The sequence below is a fragment of the Strigops habroptila genome, chromosome 1, assembly GCF_004027225.2.
Source record: "Strigops habroptila isolate Jane chromosome 1, bStrHab1.2.pri, whole genome shotgun sequence".
Taxonomy (NCBI): domain Eukaryota; kingdom Metazoa; phylum Chordata; class Aves; order Psittaciformes; family Psittacidae; genus Strigops; species Strigops habroptila.
Genome location: NC_044277.2, coordinates 135,165,411 through 135,186,449, shown reverse-complemented (window position 1 = coordinate 135,186,449; position 21,039 = coordinate 135,165,411). Strand labels below are relative to the sequence as shown.

General features: G+C 39.3%; 1 protein-coding gene across 9 annotated transcripts in view; it reads left to right on the top strand.

The window, feature by feature from the left end:
* The window catches only part of SATB1 (SATB homeobox 1), a 93,476-nt gene that overhangs the window by 9,404 nt on the left and 63,033 nt on the right, over positions 1–21,039 (top strand). For 4 of the 9 annotated variants that reach the window (XM_030477128.1, XM_030477161.1, XM_030477104.1 and 1 more), the window contains exons 2-5: positions 13,598–13,833; positions 17,683–17,859; positions 18,693–18,819; positions 19,546–19,669. In XM_030477128.1, the coding sequence (XP_030332988.1) occupies positions 13,623–13,833; positions 17,683–17,859; positions 18,693–18,819; positions 19,546–19,669 (639 nt within the window). In that variant the 5' untranslated portion in view covers positions 13,598–13,622. Of the gene's footprint in view, positions 1–8,897; positions 10,693–10,784; positions 10,855–10,974; positions 11,273–13,597; positions 13,834–17,682; positions 17,860–18,692; positions 18,820–19,545; positions 19,670–21,039 lie in introns of those variants that run through there. The other 5 variants (XM_030477122.1, XM_030477113.1, XM_030477155.1 and 2 more) reach the window with 5 other exon arrangements.

Below are 21,039 nucleotides of genomic sequence, written 5' to 3'. Positions count from 1 at the left end.
TCCACCTTCATCTTTTCCTTCTTTCTCATTTCCTCTTGTTTATTGTTGACACATTTTCCTTATGTCTCTGCTTCTCAGTGCTTTTTTTCACTGTTAGATATTCCTACTTTTTCTCTTTCCTTAAGCATGGAGAAGCTTACTTAACCTTATTATAACAATAACAGAATAGGTTATTAATATTTAATATGCACATGATTAAAATTTCTCTCTTAAACATAGGTCAGCTCTATTATTAACTGACATGTTATTTTTCATTAAAAAATTTTTATTCTGCCCTTACGGTTTCTCAAACACCCTTTACTTTGGTGGTGATTTATCACATAATGTTTAGAAAACTGTGTTAGGCTAGTGAAAAAAAAGAACTTACCAGTCATGGATAATCAATTATGCATGAATTCAGATATAACAGATGGAAACTGGTGAGTTAAAGTTTCTCTTTAGCTTCGTGATTTTTTTGTTTTGTTTTTGTGACACCTGTCTCTTATGTATAGATAAACATCTAACATAGCATACTGCTTTTCATGCATCTTTGTGTTTTTTTGCTTCTTGGGTTTGGGTTTTTTTGTTTCTTCTTGGTTTTGTCGGTGTGGCATAAACTCATTTTCCCCTCTTTATAGCTTACTATTTTTAATTTGTTTGTCTGTGAGCATTCTATACTACCTCCCTTTTCTAGGGCTAAATTGTCCTGTGATGAAGCCAGCATTTAATCTTCTAATAAATTACACAATGTCATTTAACCTTAAAGTTGTGTCAGCAGAATACTTTAAATTCTATGAGTTCACTTCTGCCTTCAGTTGCTCCTGGCCTATAGTGTTATAATATTAAAGCAACAGGGTAGACTGTGGCTGTGCATATGTATTCATATATGCATATATGCACATTCTTGTGATTGTGATACTTATATAGGCGTTCCCTCCAAAGGCATTAATTAAATTTCTTTCAGTCATTTGACAATGAAGCAGATTGCTTTACTGCTTTTTATTAAAAAGTTCAGTATGGACTGGGCATAATATTTCATTTGGACATGGAAAGATTTTCACAGACCTAAATTAAGCAAGAAGAATTATAACCCTTTGTGATATGCCCACAGCAACAACCAGTTGGTATTAAGTATAAGAAGAGATAAATATGTTTTCTTTCTCTTTTTACACAAAAATACGTAAAAGTGCTTTAAGCATGGGCTTAGATGTGAGATGGCAGGGTCTTTGTGTAGTTCGTTCATGGCAGTATGTTGAGGGTATTTGAAGGTGTCCCATGTTTCAGAAACAGGGCTAAGTTGATTTGGACATTACTCTTCTATGGCTGCAATAATTTTGAGCATTTCTTCACCTGGCTCCACCCACCTTTGAAGCAGCGCATTTTCAGATGTGGTGCAGGGTTATTTTCCATCTGTATACCTATAAAAGAAAAATTACTTGAGAGAATGCACCACAGCTTTTTCATGAGCAGAATACTTCAGAATTTCTCGTGAGCATCTTACCAACATTTGTAAAGAAGAAAAATCTAACACAGGAAGGAGTTTGTAGTACAACCTGGCAGAAGCAAATTATATAGAAGAGATCCAAAGGAAATTAACATGGACAGCATGAAAATAATTAGTTTCAAATGTTATTTCTTTTATCGCAGTTGAAGCTCAGCTGTGAAACTTCATATACATGCCTCAGTTTCTTCTTACCCGGCTATTCTTATGTCAACATAAAATACAAACTTTTCACACAAATTTTTGTGTTTAATGCAGAAAGTAATTTTTGCACACCTATTCAGTCATTTCCTTCCAGTGTTTGCATGAGTATAAACGAACTGTCATAAATATTAACATAATTTTGCCCTAAAAATACCATATTCTGATGGGTTCCCAACTGCTGCTCTCTCTTTCAGTTTGTTTCCATTGTAGCCACTTAGCAGGAAATCTAGAAATGTTGTTTTAGCAAATAAATACATTAAATACTTGCATATATTTTTGTTAATTTCTTTTTTTTTTTTTTTTTTGGTGTTTTTCTGAATCAGAGCAAGTATTTTGAACATTTACAGGGTACTTGGAGTAACATTTTGAAGTGACTTGTTTTTGCTTTATGTTGTTTGCATTTAAACTAAGTGCACTCCAACACATGTAAAAATGACCTTTATCTTAGTGACACTGCATACGCTAAACCTTTTTATGTTAGCACCTGAATATTAACAGGTACCTTGTTTCTTAAAAGAACTGTGAATATTAACAGCTAATTGTTTCTGAAAAGAACTGTGAAAGACTCATTCGCTTAGTCTTTGTTATTGTGGAATCATTTCAGTTTGAGATTGGAAGGAGCCCTAGAAGAAAAAGTGATTTTGGCCAAACTCACCAACTTTCAATTTGTTTTACACCAAAACCACACATTTTGCATGTATTTTATGTACAATGAATATTGACTTCTGTCAAGTTTGGCTGTAATTAGAGGCACAGTTTTACTTAAAAGATTTTGAACCTTAAAAAATGTGTAGCAGAACCTGGGCAGAGTTCTGAGTTAACAATGAAACTGGAAATAGGACATTTCATGTGGTTTTGGGTTTCATAATGAAAGTTTGACATAGTTCAAGTCATCAATCAGTTCTAACCATTTCCTTAGACCTAAACTCTTCCATGTTTTCAATTTTTGTCAGTAGATTTTGTTCATACTATCAGGTGAAAGAAAAAGATAATTGTCCCGTTGATCAAGTATTCCTATGTAAGAAGTCACTGTGGTTTGAGCTTGATGGCATAAGCACCTAAGCTCTAGCTAATAATGCTTGAATAATTCTCTGTAGTGCTAAGCACAATGATTCGGACTGTTTTCTACCATTATGTGCAGCTTTGCTTGGGCTGTGTGAAATTCATCCTCACCTAGAATTGTTGGATCAAACTGGGGAAAAAAATGCAGTGGGTGGAGGTGACGGAGTCAGGAAGGGGAAGAGAATCGGAATCAGTCAACAACATTACAAACCACTTTGGAGATAACGTGGTGTATCTTTGCTTTTAATGAGCAAAAATAACTGAAACTATGGATTTATATGTCTGGGGATCATGGTTTACACACTATTAAATTAATAGAGCTGCTGTTTGCACACATCCCTAAAATAACTAGTTTACCAACTGACTCTTCTTTTAGGTAACAATTATTTGCCTGTCTCATGCCTTGGAGTTACCTAGTGCTATGATGATGAGGATTTTAACAGGAACCACTCTTTTTTCATCTCCCCATGTCCCACATTAAACATCTTCACATGATAGGCCTAAAAATTATACCTCTGGGGAGAAAGCTGTGAAATTAGTGACCTGCTGAACATACACTTAAGACACAGGTAACTTGGCTGATCCTAAGATGCCAAGCTTTCCTCCTTTCTTCCAGCTGCCTAATTGCATTAAATACTATTATATTGCTTTTTTTTTTTTTTTTTTGTTTGTTCTTTTTTGTGGAAGTAGTTGGCTGCCACATGGAAATTATGAGCATGACTCATCAAGGATCTAGTCTACTGTTATGGATGAAAGAGAATATGGTCCACAAAATGCTTTTTCGTAAGTTTAAGGTTTCTATTTGAAGTAGTTCTGAAATCCACAGTCATAAAAGATATTGGCTTATATGAAATAACGTATAGATAGTGTCTGTGGTAGTTGCAATGACAGTATGCTTAGGGAGTGAACCCCGCCTGTCCACACAGCAGGTAGAGACTGTGCAACCACAGATTAAGATTTATGTGATTAATCTATTAATATTCATTGCTGTGATCTTTTATGGGGAAGTGGACACCCATCTATCAGACTTTCAACCAGCTAGGATTTCTTGTGGCAACCAGAGGTGAAAGACTTTCTGTTCTCATTAGCGGTTGTGTTCTCCCTTCAACTCATCATGCCAAACAGTTTTGTTGGGTTTTACTACATAATTTTCCTTCTGTGACTCATTTGGCACCAAGGGGCAAAATAAAATGACTGCTGGGGCCACATCAGCAAATGTATGTATTTACTTCAGTTACACAAGCATCTTAGTCAAAATAGACATACAGCTATGAAAGGGACTTACGCAAAATGGTGCAGTAGTTTGACTAAAAGTAACTTGTTTTATCCAGAACCACATTTTGCATATTCTTATTCAACTCTTTTCAAAAAAAGATTACGTGATTGAAATACACTGCAGAAAATGTTTGCGGGAGTAAACGAGCCTCGTCACAGAGGCAATCAATCGGGAGATGTCTGTTTGTATATGATTTTACATATCTGCAAGCTAGCTGAGACATCCAGCTACAAAATGCTGCACCATGGGACACTGTGTAGATATCTGATGCTTTCCAAGGGATTTGGGGTCCATAAACTAATGAATGCACTACATGTAGCCATATATGTAGGTTTTTCACCTCTGACGAATATGGTAAGGGTAATTTACTTCACTTAATAAGCAATTAAGTGCAGTTGAATACAGCTGACTGTCCAAAGTTAAATATTCATTTTACGTAACTGTTTGAGGACATCGTGTGTGAGAGAACACAAACGAGCAGAAATTGCTCATGCAAAATGTGAGAGGGGACGACAGCTTGTGTGCGATGCCTTTCAGTGCTATGAATTTAATTTCATAGCACTTTTGCTTTTTGACAGGCATCCTATCCAGGCTGGGGCAGGTTGCAGTCAAAAAAAAAATCTAGGTTGGTATGTAACTTTTGAGTTCAGCGTGGGGGATGTCACAGAACGCTGTGATTCACATCGGTGCGCATCGGATTCTTGGGTCGTATGTAAATTGAGATTGCCGCAGTCAGGTTGGTTAAAGTGTTTGAACAGTGTTGGGCAACTATTGTTGTTCGGGGCAAAAAAGAGGGGAAGTCAGTCTGAGGAGACAGTAAAATGACTTCAATCAGAGGTGCAAAACTTGTAAGGCTGTGGGACTGCGTTCACACTGCAGCTGTGGCTGTGCACAGATAGAAAGCCATGGGAAAGGACAGTGGGGCACATCTTTCCCCTTAACCCTCACTTCTGTCTAACCCAGGTGTCAATTAGGCACAAGCCCACTGGGAAGACATCCACCTTTTGGCCATAGATGTTTACCTTTATAAAGCCACAGATTGGTATTTTCATTGCCTTGCTATCCAGCAGTTAGCCCTAGATGTGCACACATCACCCCTTGCAGTGGGGAAAATGTATTCATATCCCCACCAAAGTGAGTTTCCTGGCAGTCCCACTGCTGCTGCAGAGCTCTGCATTCCCTCCAGCATAGTCTGGGGCTCATGAGTTACCCAAATGGCCGCAGAGTTGTCAGAAATACGTATGTATAAAACCCAATCAGCCTGATCTCCCCAAAGAAATCTGATAAAAGAGAATACACAGCCATGCTGGTTTTGCTCTGCTGCCAGGTCATTTCTGTTTGTGTTGCACAAGAGCCAAGCCTCAAGATTTGGGCCCATATTTCCTAATTTATTTTGAACAAGAAAAGATTGGAATAGAGACCATAGGAGGCACCGAGGCAGCATGCTACACTGGAGAATTTGTTTTGTTTTGCAGCTACCGAGACTGCTGCTTGAGAGTTAATTCACTGTGGGCTTGAAAAAATGCAGTCCAACTTTTAAAGTATTATTTGTCTCATTTCAACACAACCTACTGCAAAATACATTTATATATCATAAACACAGTGTAGCAACTTTATTAAGGATTAATAAGCTTTATTAAGCATATATTTGTCTGCTCAATGTTGACTAGAAGCTATGAAAAATGTGATGTTACCATTGCTGCATGTTTAAATGATTGCCTGCGTATGTATCCATGACAATATCTATTCATCTTCTGTTCTTTATATATGTTTTTATTATAAATATCTTTATTCTAGTGGAACATTTTAATATCAAAGTTGACACAGTGAAGTGCAAATTGGAATAGGTCAGATGAAAATCAGATATCTGTATCTTGAATTTATTCCAAGTAGTTTGATATTGATAAGAGATATCTGATTGTTGTATATACGTCAAGACATAGCAGCCTTCAGTAGCTCGTGCTTCTTAGTCAAAGCAAGGCTTCCACACTCAACCTTTCAAGCCTGTAGTAAATACTTTACCAGGAATAAGTGATGTAGGAGAATTAGATTAATCCATCTTGTGGGGAGTTTATAAGGTTTAACACATATATGCAGTTTCAAGAAGAGAGTTGTTTTCCATAATCATGTAGCTCAAGCATAGGAAGCATATGCATGATTATATAATTAACAGAATATTTGTTTGTCAGTGTTTGGTTAGTGTGCGTAATAATATCATTATTAGGCCTTCTGTGCTCCTGTATTATCAGATTGTTATCTCCCTGCTCCTTTAATTCACTGTCTCTGCTTTTTAGATTAATCACTTTGTTTTAATCTGAACATTTTAAGGGTTGGGTTTTTTTTTTTTTTGACCATGAAAAGAATGGTTTGTGAACACCAAAGGGTTATTTTAGAGCAGATATAGATGTTATTATTTTGTTTGGAGGTTTGTTTGCTTGCTTTCTGGTTCTTTTTCTTTTTTTTTTTTTTTTTTGTTATAGTCGTATCTCTAAATCATTTTTATAAGGTGCTGTTTTAGTCCCAAATCTTGTTCCAAATCGTATTTGTAAATATCTGCTCTATTCTAATCAATCAGCTCCACATCTCTCAAAAATTCCCTTCAATGCCCTCTCCATCACGCTGCGGGCAACATAGTGCCAGCTGAAACTCTCTCATCCTTCATGATTTTCCTCTTTAGTGGTCAGTCCCGCTCACTGCTGAAGTTTACTGTATATCAGGCTCTCCTGAAGAGGATGAAAAATGATACAATGTGGATATTTTACTTGGTGCCCGCAAAGTTTGAATTCAACTAGTTAACACCATTTTTCCTCCAAATATGCAAACATATTGGGGAATAATAATTCTCTTTTTCTTTTTTTTTTTTTTTTTTTTTGTTAGAGGGACTGAGCAATGCTCAATGTATCTTGCTGAAAAAAGATCGGTTTCTAAATAAACAACCTGCTAGGCAGTTATCCCTTGATCTTATGGTTTAGAAGATGTCATCTACCTTTTCCCTTGTTTTTCTTTGTGAAACATGTTTCTTGGGGGTTTTTTCCCTCCTTTTCAGCACTCTCGGTAACAATTTTAGTAACCTTTCTCAGGACATGCGACATAGGTACAACTTTTTGTGTTTCCTATGTACATGCCACTACCTCTTGCTCCACTTTGAGTAACACTATTATGTAACAGCAGGTTCATTTTCCAGTATGGCATTTCTTTGCTTCTGAGATTATAATCTATATTTTGCGCATTGCTGAATGCGATAAATATTTCATGTATTTCACCCTATTACCATTTTCTTTTTTCCTGCATGCCCTCTATGCGTATTTCGGTAAACGTCAGCTTGTTTCTTTACCCACTCCGGCCGCATTCCTCTTCTTTTATAGTTAGTGATGTATGTGTAGTGATAATTTTGTTCTTCATAGATTTATTGATTCACCTTTTCTTTGTTCAGAGGCCATGCTGTTTTGTGCGTTATAGAACTGGTGTTCACCTCCCCATTTGCCTACTTTTGCTGCTGTTTCGAGTGTGTATGTGCAGTTTGTTAGGGGGATTTTTGTTATTTTTTTGTTGTTGTTTGTTTGTTTTAAAGTAACTACTCTGAACGCTTTGGCTGTATGTCTGCAATAACTCACGTCTTCTATGGCTGATGATGCAGCTTTCCTTTTAGATACGGCATATTCAAATGCTACGCGTTTTATCAATAAAGAAAGTTTAATTTTTCTCTTATCTCGTAGCTTGTACAAACTTGTTGCGTTCAAGTTGGTCTCGTTGGGTTACTTTTTTTTCCAGGTGCATGATGGGAGAAAAGTTATGTCTGTCTCGCAGTCGTTTGGTTTGTCAATAGTTACCACCTCCTGCTCGCACCTCTTACAGGCGGTTTCACTCCCGCGCTGCCGACACGCCGCGGGGACACTTTAGTGACAACCCGCGTCTGGGGTGATGAGGATCTCACCCTTACGGGCGCGGGGTGATGCATTACTGTCCCCTCGGGAATGCTGGCTGGCGAGCCGCGGCGTCCATCGCCTCTGCCCGACGGGGGGCTCCCGGTAGGGAGGAAACGGGGGCCAGCCCTTCGGTGAACGGGAGCCGTTTTCCCCGACCTTTGCCGCCTTTCCGAACTGCGCCCGGTGCTTTCCTTTCACCTCCGCTGGCACCGAGGGGAGTGGGACAGGAAAAGCTTCCCCGTCCCCGCGTGGCCTGCGGGGCCCCCGGGGGCCGCTCCGACCTCCGGGTCCCGTCTGACCCCGCTCCGCTCCTCCCGGCACGGACACCCGCTCTGCAGCGCTGCCGCCGTGCACCTGCCCGCCGCGCTCCGGCCCGGCCCGCGCAGGCTCCGCGCGGAGGGGCGGAGGGGCTGAGGCTGCGCTGTCGCGGCGAGCGCGCTCGGCGGCGCCGGCAGGATATTGTTCAGCCTTCACCACCACCGCCCCTCCTCCTCCTCCTCTTCTCCCCCCGTTCCCCCACACCACGCGCCCGCCGGCTCGCCCCCCTCCGCCGCAGGTCCCCATCTGCCATGTGCTTGCGTGCGCGCAGGGGGCGCGCTGCCTGCGCGGCGGGCATTGTGCGCGGCGCAGGCAGGGCCGCCTCACCCGCACCCAGCTGGCTGCAAATTCGTGCGCGCCCGGAAGCCGCACGCCCTCTTCCCCCGGCCCCCCCGATCACCTACCGCCGGCGGCGGCCGATTCCCCCCCCCCTCTCTCTCCGGCCGGGCCCGGCGCCCCCACCCCGCTGCGGTCCCCCTCTGCCACCTCGCTTCTGCCGACCCCCTCCTCCGTCCCCACCGGCCTCCCCTCCCCCACGCCTCACTCCTTCACCACCTCCTCCTCATCCTCCTCCTCCTCCTCCTCCTCTGCCACTTTCTCTCTCTTTCTCCCAGGACGCGTCGGATGATCCGGGGCCGCCGGGAAGGGCTCCGGGCAGCAGCAGGGAGGCTGCGTCCTCCTCCCGTCTAGGGCTGTGGAAAAAAAAAAAAAAAAAAAAAAAGAAAAAAAAAAGCCGGTGGCCTCGGTGTTATTTTGTATTAAAATGAGGAGGAGGAAGAAGAAGCAGCGGCAGCGGCAGCAGCGGCAGCGAGCGGTAGCGGAGAGGAGGAGAGGAGGCTCTGAGCAGGGGACGGCGGCGGCAGCAGCAGGAGGAGGAGTAGTGATGAGTCAACTAATAATTTAATGGGGACAGAAACAGAGAGAGAAGAAGGGGGGGGGGGGGAAGAGAGAGCAGAGCAAGGCAGCTCCGTCCGGGGACACACACATACACACAGATATATCTATGTAACATCCAGCAACAACCACCAAACCGGCCTAAATACCAACCATAGTCAGCCAGCCAGGGGAAGCGAGAATTAGAGGGGGAAAAAAAAAGAGACAAAAAAACAAAGCCTACCATTATTATTCCTTTTCAATTATTATTTTTTCCTGCTGGCTTGGTTTTTGTTGTTGTTGGCTTTTCGCAACCTTTCTATTTTATATTTTTTACCCCTTCTGGCGAGTAACTCTTCTCGGAGTTCCCAGATTTTTTTTTTTTTCCTTTGCAGAAGCAGAACCTTTTTTTTGGTGGTGGTTTTTTTTTTTTCTTTTTCTTTTTTTCCTTTCTCCTTTTTTTTTTTTTTTTTTTTAATAAGAGAGGGTTGGGTTTTTTAAATTCTGATTCCTCCCGGTTTTGGACTCGGAGGGAGTGAAACCTCGTCACTTTTTGTAGTGGTGGTGGTGTGCCTTGTTGTGTGTGTTTCCTTCCTCCCCTCTGTTCTTCCCCCCCCCCCCCCTTTCCCTGTGCTCCCTCCCCCCCCCGCACACCAGCCCCCGGTAAATGAGAGGAGACAGGTCCTCTCTGCCTTTTTTTTTTTTCTTTTTCTTCCCTCCCCGGACCGCAAAGGCGAGATTCAAAGTGGCATCTCGGTGCCTTTCCCTGCAATTTTCTCTACACTTTTTTTCCTGTTGTTGTTGTTTTTGTAATCTCCAGTAGCGATCTCTGGGGCTGAGGTTTCCGCAGAAAGTTTGGGGGCTGTTACGGTGTGTATTTTTGCGGAGGGGGAGGGGAGCGGGCTCCTTCTGTGTGTGCTGCTCCTCTGGGTGCCTATTGGAGAATAATAGTGTAAGTGACAACCTAGAAGTAGACTTTCTGCTCTTCACACTGGATAGAAAAGCTGCCTTTTTTTTTTTTCTTTACCTTTTTTTTTTTTTTTTTTTAATACCCCCCTTTCTCACTTGCTCCTGTACGCATTGGTTTGATTTTTGAAAGGATAGCTAGACTTAAGTCACCTTCCACCTCAATTTTAACCTGCTACTTTTTTTTATGATGATGATGAATTCCTCGTTTTGAGCGTTACACTTGTCTGAGCAATATGATCTTCAGCTCCTTCCTCCGTTGCTAAACCTCGAAAACTGGTTCTCTCTCATAAAAGATATTTAATCTCTGTTTTTTGTCCATTGCCATTTTTGCTCATGGCTACTCTGTTTCTCGCTATCTCTTTTTGCCCCTCCCCGCCTAGAGGAAAATAGCAACAAGGAAAAAAGAAAAAATAAGAGAATATTAGGGGAAGTAGTCCTCAGGTCTGCTGCCCCCCCCCTCCCCCTTCCCCAAAGGGGGGGGACCTAGAAAACATCAGTCTTGAACTTCTTCCTCTTCAAGAGCTCGGGCTGCAAAGGAAACCTCCTTTGTTTTTGTTATTTATATGCTGTCAAGTTTTGAAGTGGTGAGTTTCGGGTCGGTTTTGCTAATTTCACTCAGAAAACTGCAGTGTTTCTGTTTCTAGATAAGTACTTTGCTTCTTTGTCTCTTTAAAAGGTCACAGGGAAAGCTTGGCCTGGATTGTGAGAGCCATATGGAACGGATAAGTGCGGAGCCTCTCTCAGATGTGATTATGGGGTTTTATGGGGGAGGGAGGGAAGAGGAGGGGAAAGGCATGGGGAGGGGGCTGATTCAGGAGGAGAGAAAGGAATAATATAATACCGGCAGCGTTACATCGTGACAAAAGGAGATACCGCACCGACTCTCATTCAGAAATTGCACGGTGTGCCCGTACATGTACGCTGTCTCTGGGAAACTGTGCTTTGAAATTGTGCTCTTCTCTCAATGCCTTGTGATGAAAACTTGTAGTTGTGAAAGATGCCTAAATGCGAAACCCGGGGAAACTCTCGGCCTGGAACTGGCGGAGATGATAGTTCTTCTTTCCCTGCAACCCTCTCCCTGGGCAGGCCATGCTGGTTGTTGCTCATCACTATTCCAAACTGAGGTTTCAGTGAACTTTAGCCTTGGGCATGGAGTTTAAATGGGTAAATTAGGTGTTTTATGTGCATGTAATTTTGCTTTGTAACATAAAGCTTTTTACAAGATGACTAAGTGGGGAAAGGATGCCGATGGGTGGGTATTCTCAGGCCAAGTGAAAATGACCCATTTGGTGTTTTGGTTGTAGTCAGTGTATTAACTAAACTGTGATCTATCACTTTTATTCACTGTATATGATGTAGCGCAATTCTGACTCATGATGACTAGATACTTTTCGTAGCAAAGAACCTTGGTGCCTTAGAGTACTTCTGAAGTTGCCAAAAGTGACAAGGATTTTCTCGTTCAAGGCTTTTTTTGGTTTGGTGTTACCTCCCCCCCCCCCCCCATTTTTCCCCCCCCCTTTTTTTTTTCCTTGTTAATCCTCTTATTCTTGCGAGAGACCAGTCTCAGAAAAGGAGCCCTATAGTATGTTAGCATCGGCAGAAACATCGGAAGATGTTAACGGTTTGAGCCTGTTATTCTTTGCTTAGGCTGCAGTTAACAGTGTGAAAAAGAGAAAAAAAAATCTTTTTGAAAACTGGCTAAAATAGGCACATTACTGATAACGAGGTGCAGGACCTAAACCAGATGGGATCAGGATTAATGGTAAACCTTAGCCTGTCACCTTATAGCATAAGGCAAAATAACAATTTTCTGAACTTCAGCTATTCAGTGGCATTCTTGAGGTTGCTTGTAAATGTTCAGATTCACATATTACCTCTTTCTTTACCATATCGGGAAAAGCAGCATGATATTCAAAGAAGAAAAAAATAGTTTATGGAATTGTCACTGGCATGTATGTCAATGGCATAGAAGTGTGTACAAAAATCCCAAGATGTTTAGGCTTTAATAGCTTTGCTATGAAATGTGCAGAAAATATATTGAATTACTAGGCAACTGAAAGAAAGTAGCAATTATCAGATTCACACCAGGCTTTCTAAATAAGACTTCCCCAGTATTACTGTTTGTACTTGCTAATGTGAATACTAGTTCATAAATTAATGTCTAGTCACCTGTCCTTAGTGATTGTATTATATACATAACATAATTGTCAGTGTAGTCACACCTTTCTCAGTCAGGGAAAGGTAGGGTAAAATACCTAACAGTCACAACGGTATTGATGAATGAAATCAGAACCAGAAAGATGTCTCTGTTCTCAGCTACTGATTTTTAATTTATTTTTTTTATATATATATAAATTTGGTAAAACGGATTCTGATGAGTGTCAAAAATTCTCAAAACTTGCTCTGTTACGCTCTAGGCTTGGGAGATTTTTAGTAATTTAGCTGGAATTGTTACTCATGGACGGAGGTTTCAAAAGTTTATAAAAAGGGAAATAAAAGCATGTTAACATATACCTTTTCTTAATTTGATATTGAAATTGCTTCTGTTTTTTGGTTTCAAATAGCTGTGCCAGCACGTAACATAGCATCACCCAGGGCTTTTTTATTTTTTATTTAAGGGCTTCAAAAGTACTGTAGAAATTGTGTTTGGGTTGTTTGGGTTTTTTTTCCCCCCAGCATCATGTTTTGTGAGATGCTGCCTTCTCAGTTATTTTTCTTAATTCAATAAGCTACTTCATTTAGCACTTAAAGCTTAGCATCTGAGAAAATTTCATATGCATATTTTGAACTTTGCAAAAGTTGATAAACTCTGTGTGTAATATTGGTTAGGAAACTCAAAAGCAGCCATCTCCCGCCACTGCTTTCCAGAGTTAAATGTTAAATTCTCTTCTAACTTTTATTTTTAGGGGGGGGAGGAATTGTAAATGAACAATATTCTACATCTTTAATAAATCTGTTGCTCCCTCAATTAAAGTTTTAACAATCTCTCTATTGTTGTGCATCCATATTTTTAATCAAGTAGGTTGAGAAATGTTTCACTAGAATCCTTTTCTTTCTCTGTCTCTGTCTCTCTCAACACAATAAAAACACCCAGGATTAATAACAAACCTTTCTGTGAGATGTGTAACAATAGCTGTATTGGAGCATGTACCTTGACAATCATCATTTATATGAGTTTCAGTCTGTCTCAGATTTGGTAGAATATCTCTGAAGATATATTTTTTTAAAGGGATACTCTAGTTGGCATTTAAAAAAATAATTCCACCAGATTATGATGCGATTTCTCTGTAAACTGGGGTATGAGGTCATTTTTGGAGAATAAGTTTGTTTCTTTTAAAAAAAGGCATCTTCTTTCCAGTTAAAATAGTTATTTATTCTTTTTTATGAGTTTATGATACATCTCTCTCTGTACATGTGCAGGCTGTGTACGTATACATATGCGCACACGTGTACAACATATATATTTTTTTTTTTTTTGAATCATGGCAGGTGATCTTTAGAGGCGGGACTGAGTATGGATCATTTGAACGAGGCAACTCAGGGGAAAGAACATTCAGAAATGTCTAACAATGTAAGCGATCCGAAGGGTCCACCAGCCAAAATTGCGCGCTTGGAACAGAATGGGAGTCCATTAGGAAGAGGAAGACTTGGAAGTACAGGAACTAAAATGCAAGGAGTGCCTTTAAAACACTCTGGACACCTGATGAAAACTAATATTAGAAAAGGTAACATTTTTGATAATTCTGCATTAGAGAAATATGATTTATAATATTTTTGGGGGGGAAAGCATACTTTTGCAGACTCTACTTCGTTTATATTTCAGGATTAAATCTCCATTCTAAAATACTGTATCTTCCCAACTCTGATATAAATCACATTTGGGAAATGTAAGCTTCATGCTTGGGTGGAGCATCTTGCTTTACAGGGTGGAGTCTGATATTTGTAAAGGTGAAGGCTAGCTGCCCTTATTAAAGCAAATTCCTACATTGAAATAGAAGTAATATAATGCATTAATTCTTTGAGTAAGTGTTGGGCTAAGAAACGCAAAAATATCTAAGAGTAAATACCAAACCCCCAAAACAAATTCTTGCCTTTCCTCTTAATGATGGTCCAAGCTTGGAAGGGCAGCACTATTTCCATAGCAGTTGCAAGTTGGTTTAAAGGAGAGAGTGTAAATCTTTAGGTATCACATTGGAAAAGTCATTTATGATGTCAATCTTTGCAGTTTATTTTCTTAAGTACAATTCATTATTGAACAATGAACAACTTGGGTGTCATATTTTTCAGTGGCTGGTTTGCTGTAATTAGACATTTACACGAGGAAAAGGCACATTTAGAATCATTGATATTTGTATATGGATGGCTTTTGTTTGCACTGAAAATACTTTTAATGGACAACAATCTATAAATTTTGCTTATTGAAATGTGTAAGCCTTTTTGACCATGTTCTGCAGGCTTGCTAATTTAAATCAAAATACGCTGCTTGTAATTTGGCATTTGTTTTAAAACAGCCTCTACTTTTCTTGGTATAATCGGTTATGTTTATAATCCAGATTTTTCTTGCATTTGTGAAGCAAAGTGCAAAATGCAACCAAGACTATTAAATGCACAAAGTTAGAAGGCAGAGGAATTTCATTGTGTCTGATGCATAACATTTATCGTACAATCATTTATTTTTTCCTCGGTTTGGCGAAAACAAAGAATATATTGATCCTGAAATGAACAGACACAGCAGTCCGTATTGTTAGATCTTTATCTATTAAAAATGGAAAAACAGCACTTCAGCAAATTCTTTGGCCTCTGCTCATGATTACCCTATTTATTGATTGTTTGCCAAGAATGTATGCATCTTAAGAAAGCCAGGGTAAGAGCATTAAAAATATAATTTATTACGGCTTTTCAAGCAGAGTGCATTAACATTGTACAGTGAAGCAGTGGGGCTATATAAAAAGGACTTTCTGACGCCTGCAAACATATAAGTTCCATAAATTCCTAAATAGGAGATTTCAGCTGTCTCTGGTATTATGTGATATTTGCACAGCAAACTTTAATGCCAGGACAGTTTTAGACAAGGATTCTACAGACTTCACTGCTCCTTATGGCAGACGTGCTGTTTACACAGACTCGTAAACCTTCAGCAAAAGCTCTAACACTGCCTTCAGGTTTAAATCATGCTGTATTTTTAGCAGCGAGCAGTGACCAATACTCTCCCCTTTAATACTAGAAGGTTATGAAGTTGCTGCACTTGGAGGTCTTGCCAAGTACTAGCGGGAGTGATCAGCCAGCTGAGATTGTGCTCTCCTGTATAACATTTTTCACATTAACAGAAGGACACTAGTGACAGTTTGCTAAAAGATTTAGTGGCTTGATTTGTAGTCAGATGATACCTGTGCAGCACTACCAGGATCCACCTCTGATAATCTACGCTTTACATCAAAATTTGGCCAGGAGGTCCTCCCCTGTTGTTTAAGTACCATGTTTTCCAGAATGTTGCAACTCGGAGACTCTGTACCTGGCAAAAAGTGTCTTGATATGCAGCTAAGTACCAGTGCATTGCTAGTTTTGTGTCTGATCACAGCTTAATTTGTAGGAACTGATAAGGGGAAAAACAAATACGCTTTGGCTGGTTTTGAGTATGTCTGCACTGTTTGTTAAAATGAAGCTTTGTTTACATTTTATCTTCAGGTATTAATGGTGAAACTACATAAGAATTTTGATCCCTTACTGAGTCAGGCGGTAGTAGGTCAAACATCAATTGTGAGAGCCTGGAAGGGGGGAAAAAAACCCACCACCTTTTTGCAGATGAAGCATGTGTGTGTTTTAGAAGGCTCTCCACAACTTAATTAAAACCAACGAAGAAATCGCCAATTTGCATGTACTGCTTTTGCTTTGGTTTTCTCTCCCTTTCTGACCAAGTCTCTCTTAGATTTGAAAAAAACAGATAAACAAACAAACAAACATACAAAAAAAAAAAACCAACCCCAAAAAAACCCCAAAGACAAGGGGAAAAAAAAAAAAAAAGGTCCTTCCTGTACTACATAAATATTGGCAAGCTTTTAGTCTTGTCTTTCATGCTGAGCCTATTGGGCACACTGGAGTGAGTTTGTGAGCTTTTCCAAGCAAGCCTGAAGGGGTTTGTTTGCCAGAGATTGACTCTCTGGTGAACAGATGTAGTTTAAATATACGTGCTTAAGAGATACCTTTTTTTATTGTGATTTCTTGCTATACGTTAGAGCACAAATCAACAGACGTGGTCTTAAAACATTCATCTATTGTCAAGAATAAATCTTTTTGTACTACAGCATGCCTGATGCACCTTAGCAGGTTAGGAGGTTTCCGTAAGTCTAGAGGGCAGTGGTTGTAGAGGCATTAACATTGTAGGACTAATTGGAGTTCCTGGGTGCCCTGTTAAAATAACCCTTGTCATCATTTATGCTAAAGATGATACCCCTCTGGCAGGCTGCCATAAGACAGTTCTGTACATCTGCTTTTAACCCTTTTGCTTTCTGTCATTAAGAGATCTTAACCTGTGCTGCTGGAAACAGCGGGACAGGACTGGGGCCTGAAACTGTGAGTCTGAGGTCATCGTGTCATCCGTGTCTGTCTGGGAGGCCGGGAGGGATTTTCATGGAGTCTAGGAATCTGATTACCAGGAGAGACTTTGTCCTTAAACCAGCTTGGATCATTTGTTACTTCTCTGTCTGTTGTTAAAAGGGAGGAAAAAAAATAAAAAAGGCAAAAGGAAAAGGTTATTTGCCTAATATTCTGTGCAGAGTAGGGAAGGGTTTGTTGTGTGATGTTACAAAACTGGAAATTAGTAATTGCTTTAAGGCTTACCAAAATAGCAATGAATACCAGAAATGTGGAATGTAAAGGGCAGGAGGCAACAGCAACAGCAAAAAAAAAAACCCAAACCAACCCCTGAACTGCGGGTACACGTCTTAAAATGGCATTGAAATCTTGATTTGTTTCTTAAAGATGTGAGGGAAAGTACTGCTCAAGTGCACTCAGTGAATGAAGCATGAATTAGTGTTAACTTTTGCCTTGTTTCCTTGTGTACTGTTTTCAGAGCAAATGTGTAACACACAAGGTGATTTGTTGTTGATGTTGAAAGCAATTAAATATTTTTGGCAGGACTAAGAAAGTTTTAATGTTAACGAACAAAATTATGTAGCTGGTACTAAAATGGCTTACAGTGAAGACATCTGCAGTATGTATTTAGGTTCTCATGCTGCCTGCTACTCACAACAAATCAGGCAGGACAGAGAGAATCAACTTCTCTTCAGTCAACCTTGTTATTTCTATAGAAGGTAATTCTTTAAATCCGTAACTGATCAAGCGAGATAAATTTGCATTTCTGCTTTTCAGAGAGATGTAGGTTTTGTAGAACTTTCTCTTTTTTGGGGAGGGTGAGGGGAAAGGACTCGGGGAATATGTTTATCAAATATTTGTGATGATTCTTGATGCCTCCTCTGCCTGTTCGTACAGGTTTTATTTACATAACACTGTATAGACCCACGTACTCTACTATAACTCAAAATTAATATGTTAAATATATATTTTTTTTTTAATAGGAAGTATGCTTCCAGTTTTCTGTGTAGTAGAACATTATGAAAATGCCATTGAGTATGATTCTAAGGAGGAGCATGCAGAATTTGTGTTGGTGAGGAAGGATATGCTTTTCAACCAACTGATTGAAATGGCATTGCTATCACTTGGATATTCTCACAGCTCTGCTGCCCAAGCAAAAGGTAAATAAGATTACAGAATTGTACGATGAATTATGTTTGTTTGTGGGGTCTTGGGGGAGGGGCAGGATTTCTTTCAGGAATGCGATGCAGGTTTTACTACTTAAACTTCTTGCAGATTCTGTCTCTGTGTATCTTTTTGTCATTCACGTATTTTTGTTTAGTTACTGCATGTTTTGTTCGTGGGGAATGTGGAGGTAAATTTTTTTTTTTTTTTTTTTTTTTTTTTTGTTTAAAGAAAAAAAAAGACTTCAACTGAATCATTAGTATGCTTATTGACCTTAATAATCTGCTCCACTGAGGATCCACAAGGAAGTGTAAAGCATATTTGAGCAGATGGACTGTTGAGAGTCAACTTGCATTTATGACTGAATATCTAGCTCTGTTTCTTTTATTTTGTTCCTGATGGTTTTATAGACTGCAAAGTTTTTTTTGTTTTTTTTTTTTGGTTGTTTTTTTTTTTTACTCAGTCCTTGCATTGCAAAATCCTTCCTAATTTAGCAAGAGGAATGCTATTATATCATATCCTATTTGAATTCATGGGAACTTAGGAAAATACACTTCTATAGATATTAAAAAATCGCTACTGTAATGCGTTTGTATAATTTCGTAATATAGGTAAAGCCTATGCTTGGTGATGTGTGGGTGGGGTTTTTTTTGGGGGGGCGTTCTTTTGTTTTGCCAGATTTAAGAGGTTAGAAACAAAGGTTGTGATCTTGTTAAAATCAGATATTTCTTTTGCCCCTAGGAATTAACAGGTAAATTACTTCTTTTTCCCAATTTTTCCTGCCCTTCTTGCCCACTTTCCCTTCCCTCAAAAAATAAAAATCCCACAGGGCTTATCCAGGTTGGGAAGTGGAATCCAGTTCCACTCTCCTATGTGACAGATGCCCCTGATGCTACAGTAGCAGACATGCTGCAAGACGTGTATCATGTGGTCACACTGAAAATCCAGTTACACAGGTAAGTTGCATACCAGTTCTGGGATGTGAACTGTTACTTGTCTGCTCTTACTGTTCATATTGCTCGTATTTAATTCCCACTGTGCCGTGTGCTCAAAGTACAAAGGCTTATCTAAATTCCTTTTTAGTTACTCTAATTCTTCTTTAACTTACAGTATACTATTGCAGAAAACTTTTATAGCTCTGATACATTGATTTTCTTTGGATATCTCATTAAAACTATATTGCATTTTAGTCAATTAAATGATGCATTACAAGAAGGCATTTTACATAAAGTTTACTTAAGAGAAAAATATTTTTGCATATCATGAACAGTACCATCTGTGTGCATTTTGTAGAAGAATGACTTGCTCACACTTATTGTTGCTGTCTAGGTTCTTAAATTCACAGTAACAAAAAAGAAAAAAACGGTTAATATATTAATGCTTTTCATGATCAGTTGTGAGAAAGCATTACACCTTAAATTGTTTTACCAAGCGCATCAGAGCAGGAAGGTAGAAGTAACATGAAAAAATAGTCGCCACATGCAGCTGATGTATAATTCATGCATCAATACAGCAGATGTGTTGTATAAAGTAATTAACTAATCGGAACAATCAGGAGACCGAGAGCAATCTCCAGATGCATCTGCTTGATGCGCAAAATGAAATCTGTCTGTCTTAAAGGAATGTTCTGCAGCAGGATGCAATCTTGTAATAATCCCTTTTCTAATCTGTGTTTCAAATAGTTGCCCTAAACTAGAAGACTTGCCTCCTGAACAATGGTCTCACACAACAGTAAGAAATGCTCTGAAGGACTTACTGAAGGATATGAACCAGAGTTCATTGGCCAAGGAATGTCCCCTTTCACAGGTACTTAGCATAACATGTAATAAATAATAAAGCACTATAGGCAATGCTGATGTGAGATTTGAGATTTCTACAGACTGTAGCAAGTAGTACCCGTGGAGTGAATCTGCCAAAAATGCAAATTCATTTGACCACTTCATGATCTTTATAAATATGCCTGATTCATTTTGAACATAGTCTTACAACGTTTCCCATGGGGAGTCGTGAAAGGTTGTTTACACCACACTAAAATTGTCTCACAGCAAACTGGATTTTAACTGGTTTTTGTCTTTAGTCTTTGAACTGCTTTGATGCAACTACTTTTTTCAAGCACATGTGTTCAAGATGTTAAAAGGCTCTTTACTTACTGCTGTCAAAAGTACTATTGAGTCTGAATGCTTGTTAGATAACCTACAGTAGTTTTAAATGCTAATTCATAAAATGAGACAGTCTTTGGCATGCTATATGAGAAGGGAATAAAGAATAAAGCTCTTTGGATGATGTGTTGTTGTTGCAAACAACCAAAGGAAAAGCAGTCATTTATTAGTTCTAATCAAAATATACCTAAACAAAAATGAAACCTCAGTTTATGCATCGCTAAATATTGAACTGATGCTTTCCTCAAGCCTTAGCTGTGGTGTTCTTTTCTGCCATTCTTCTTGTGATTCTTTTGTCCAGTTACTGTGAAGGCGTAACTGACTTTTCTGTGCAGTACGGTGTCCAATGATGCTGTGGTGGGAACATCATATTTCTTTTCACCTTTTATATTTAAAAAAATGTGTATTCTTGTGTAGTAGTAGTGGCAAATTCGGTATACAAATAAATGATGCTAGTTGTGGTAGGGAAAGGAGAAAGGAAATTAAGGAAGTCAGGGTATTTTTATGGGGATTTTATTTCTCTTGCTCAGAATATTGGAGTCTTTGCCTCTGAAAGACTTCAGTTAATCTATAAAGGACTACTCTCTGTCTGTCTTTCCAGCGGATATATTAGCAGGCTGTTTTCCCATCGCTTTTTTTCCCCTATGGTTAGATTGTTTTCAGTGATGTGGCTCCAATATAGGAAGTTTTGAAGTGGAAATAATCAAAATTATCTTCACTGGTTGCAAACCATCCTGGTAATATGTCTGCAAAGTTATCTTGTATGTACCTACTATAAAAGCGTGTGAGCTTTTGCATTGCTGGCTTATGGAAGCTGCAGATAATTTGGGATTTTTCTCCATTTTAATAGTGCTAGTTTGTACTTGATACTGATGGAAAGCAAGTAAATTCTATCGAGATGGAATATTTCATTTCTATTTGGACATTATGTTTCCCATAGCAGCTTCTGTATATATGTAGATGAGGCAATCATAAAACAGAAAAAAGTTTTTAAAAGTAATACTTCACTAAAGACAG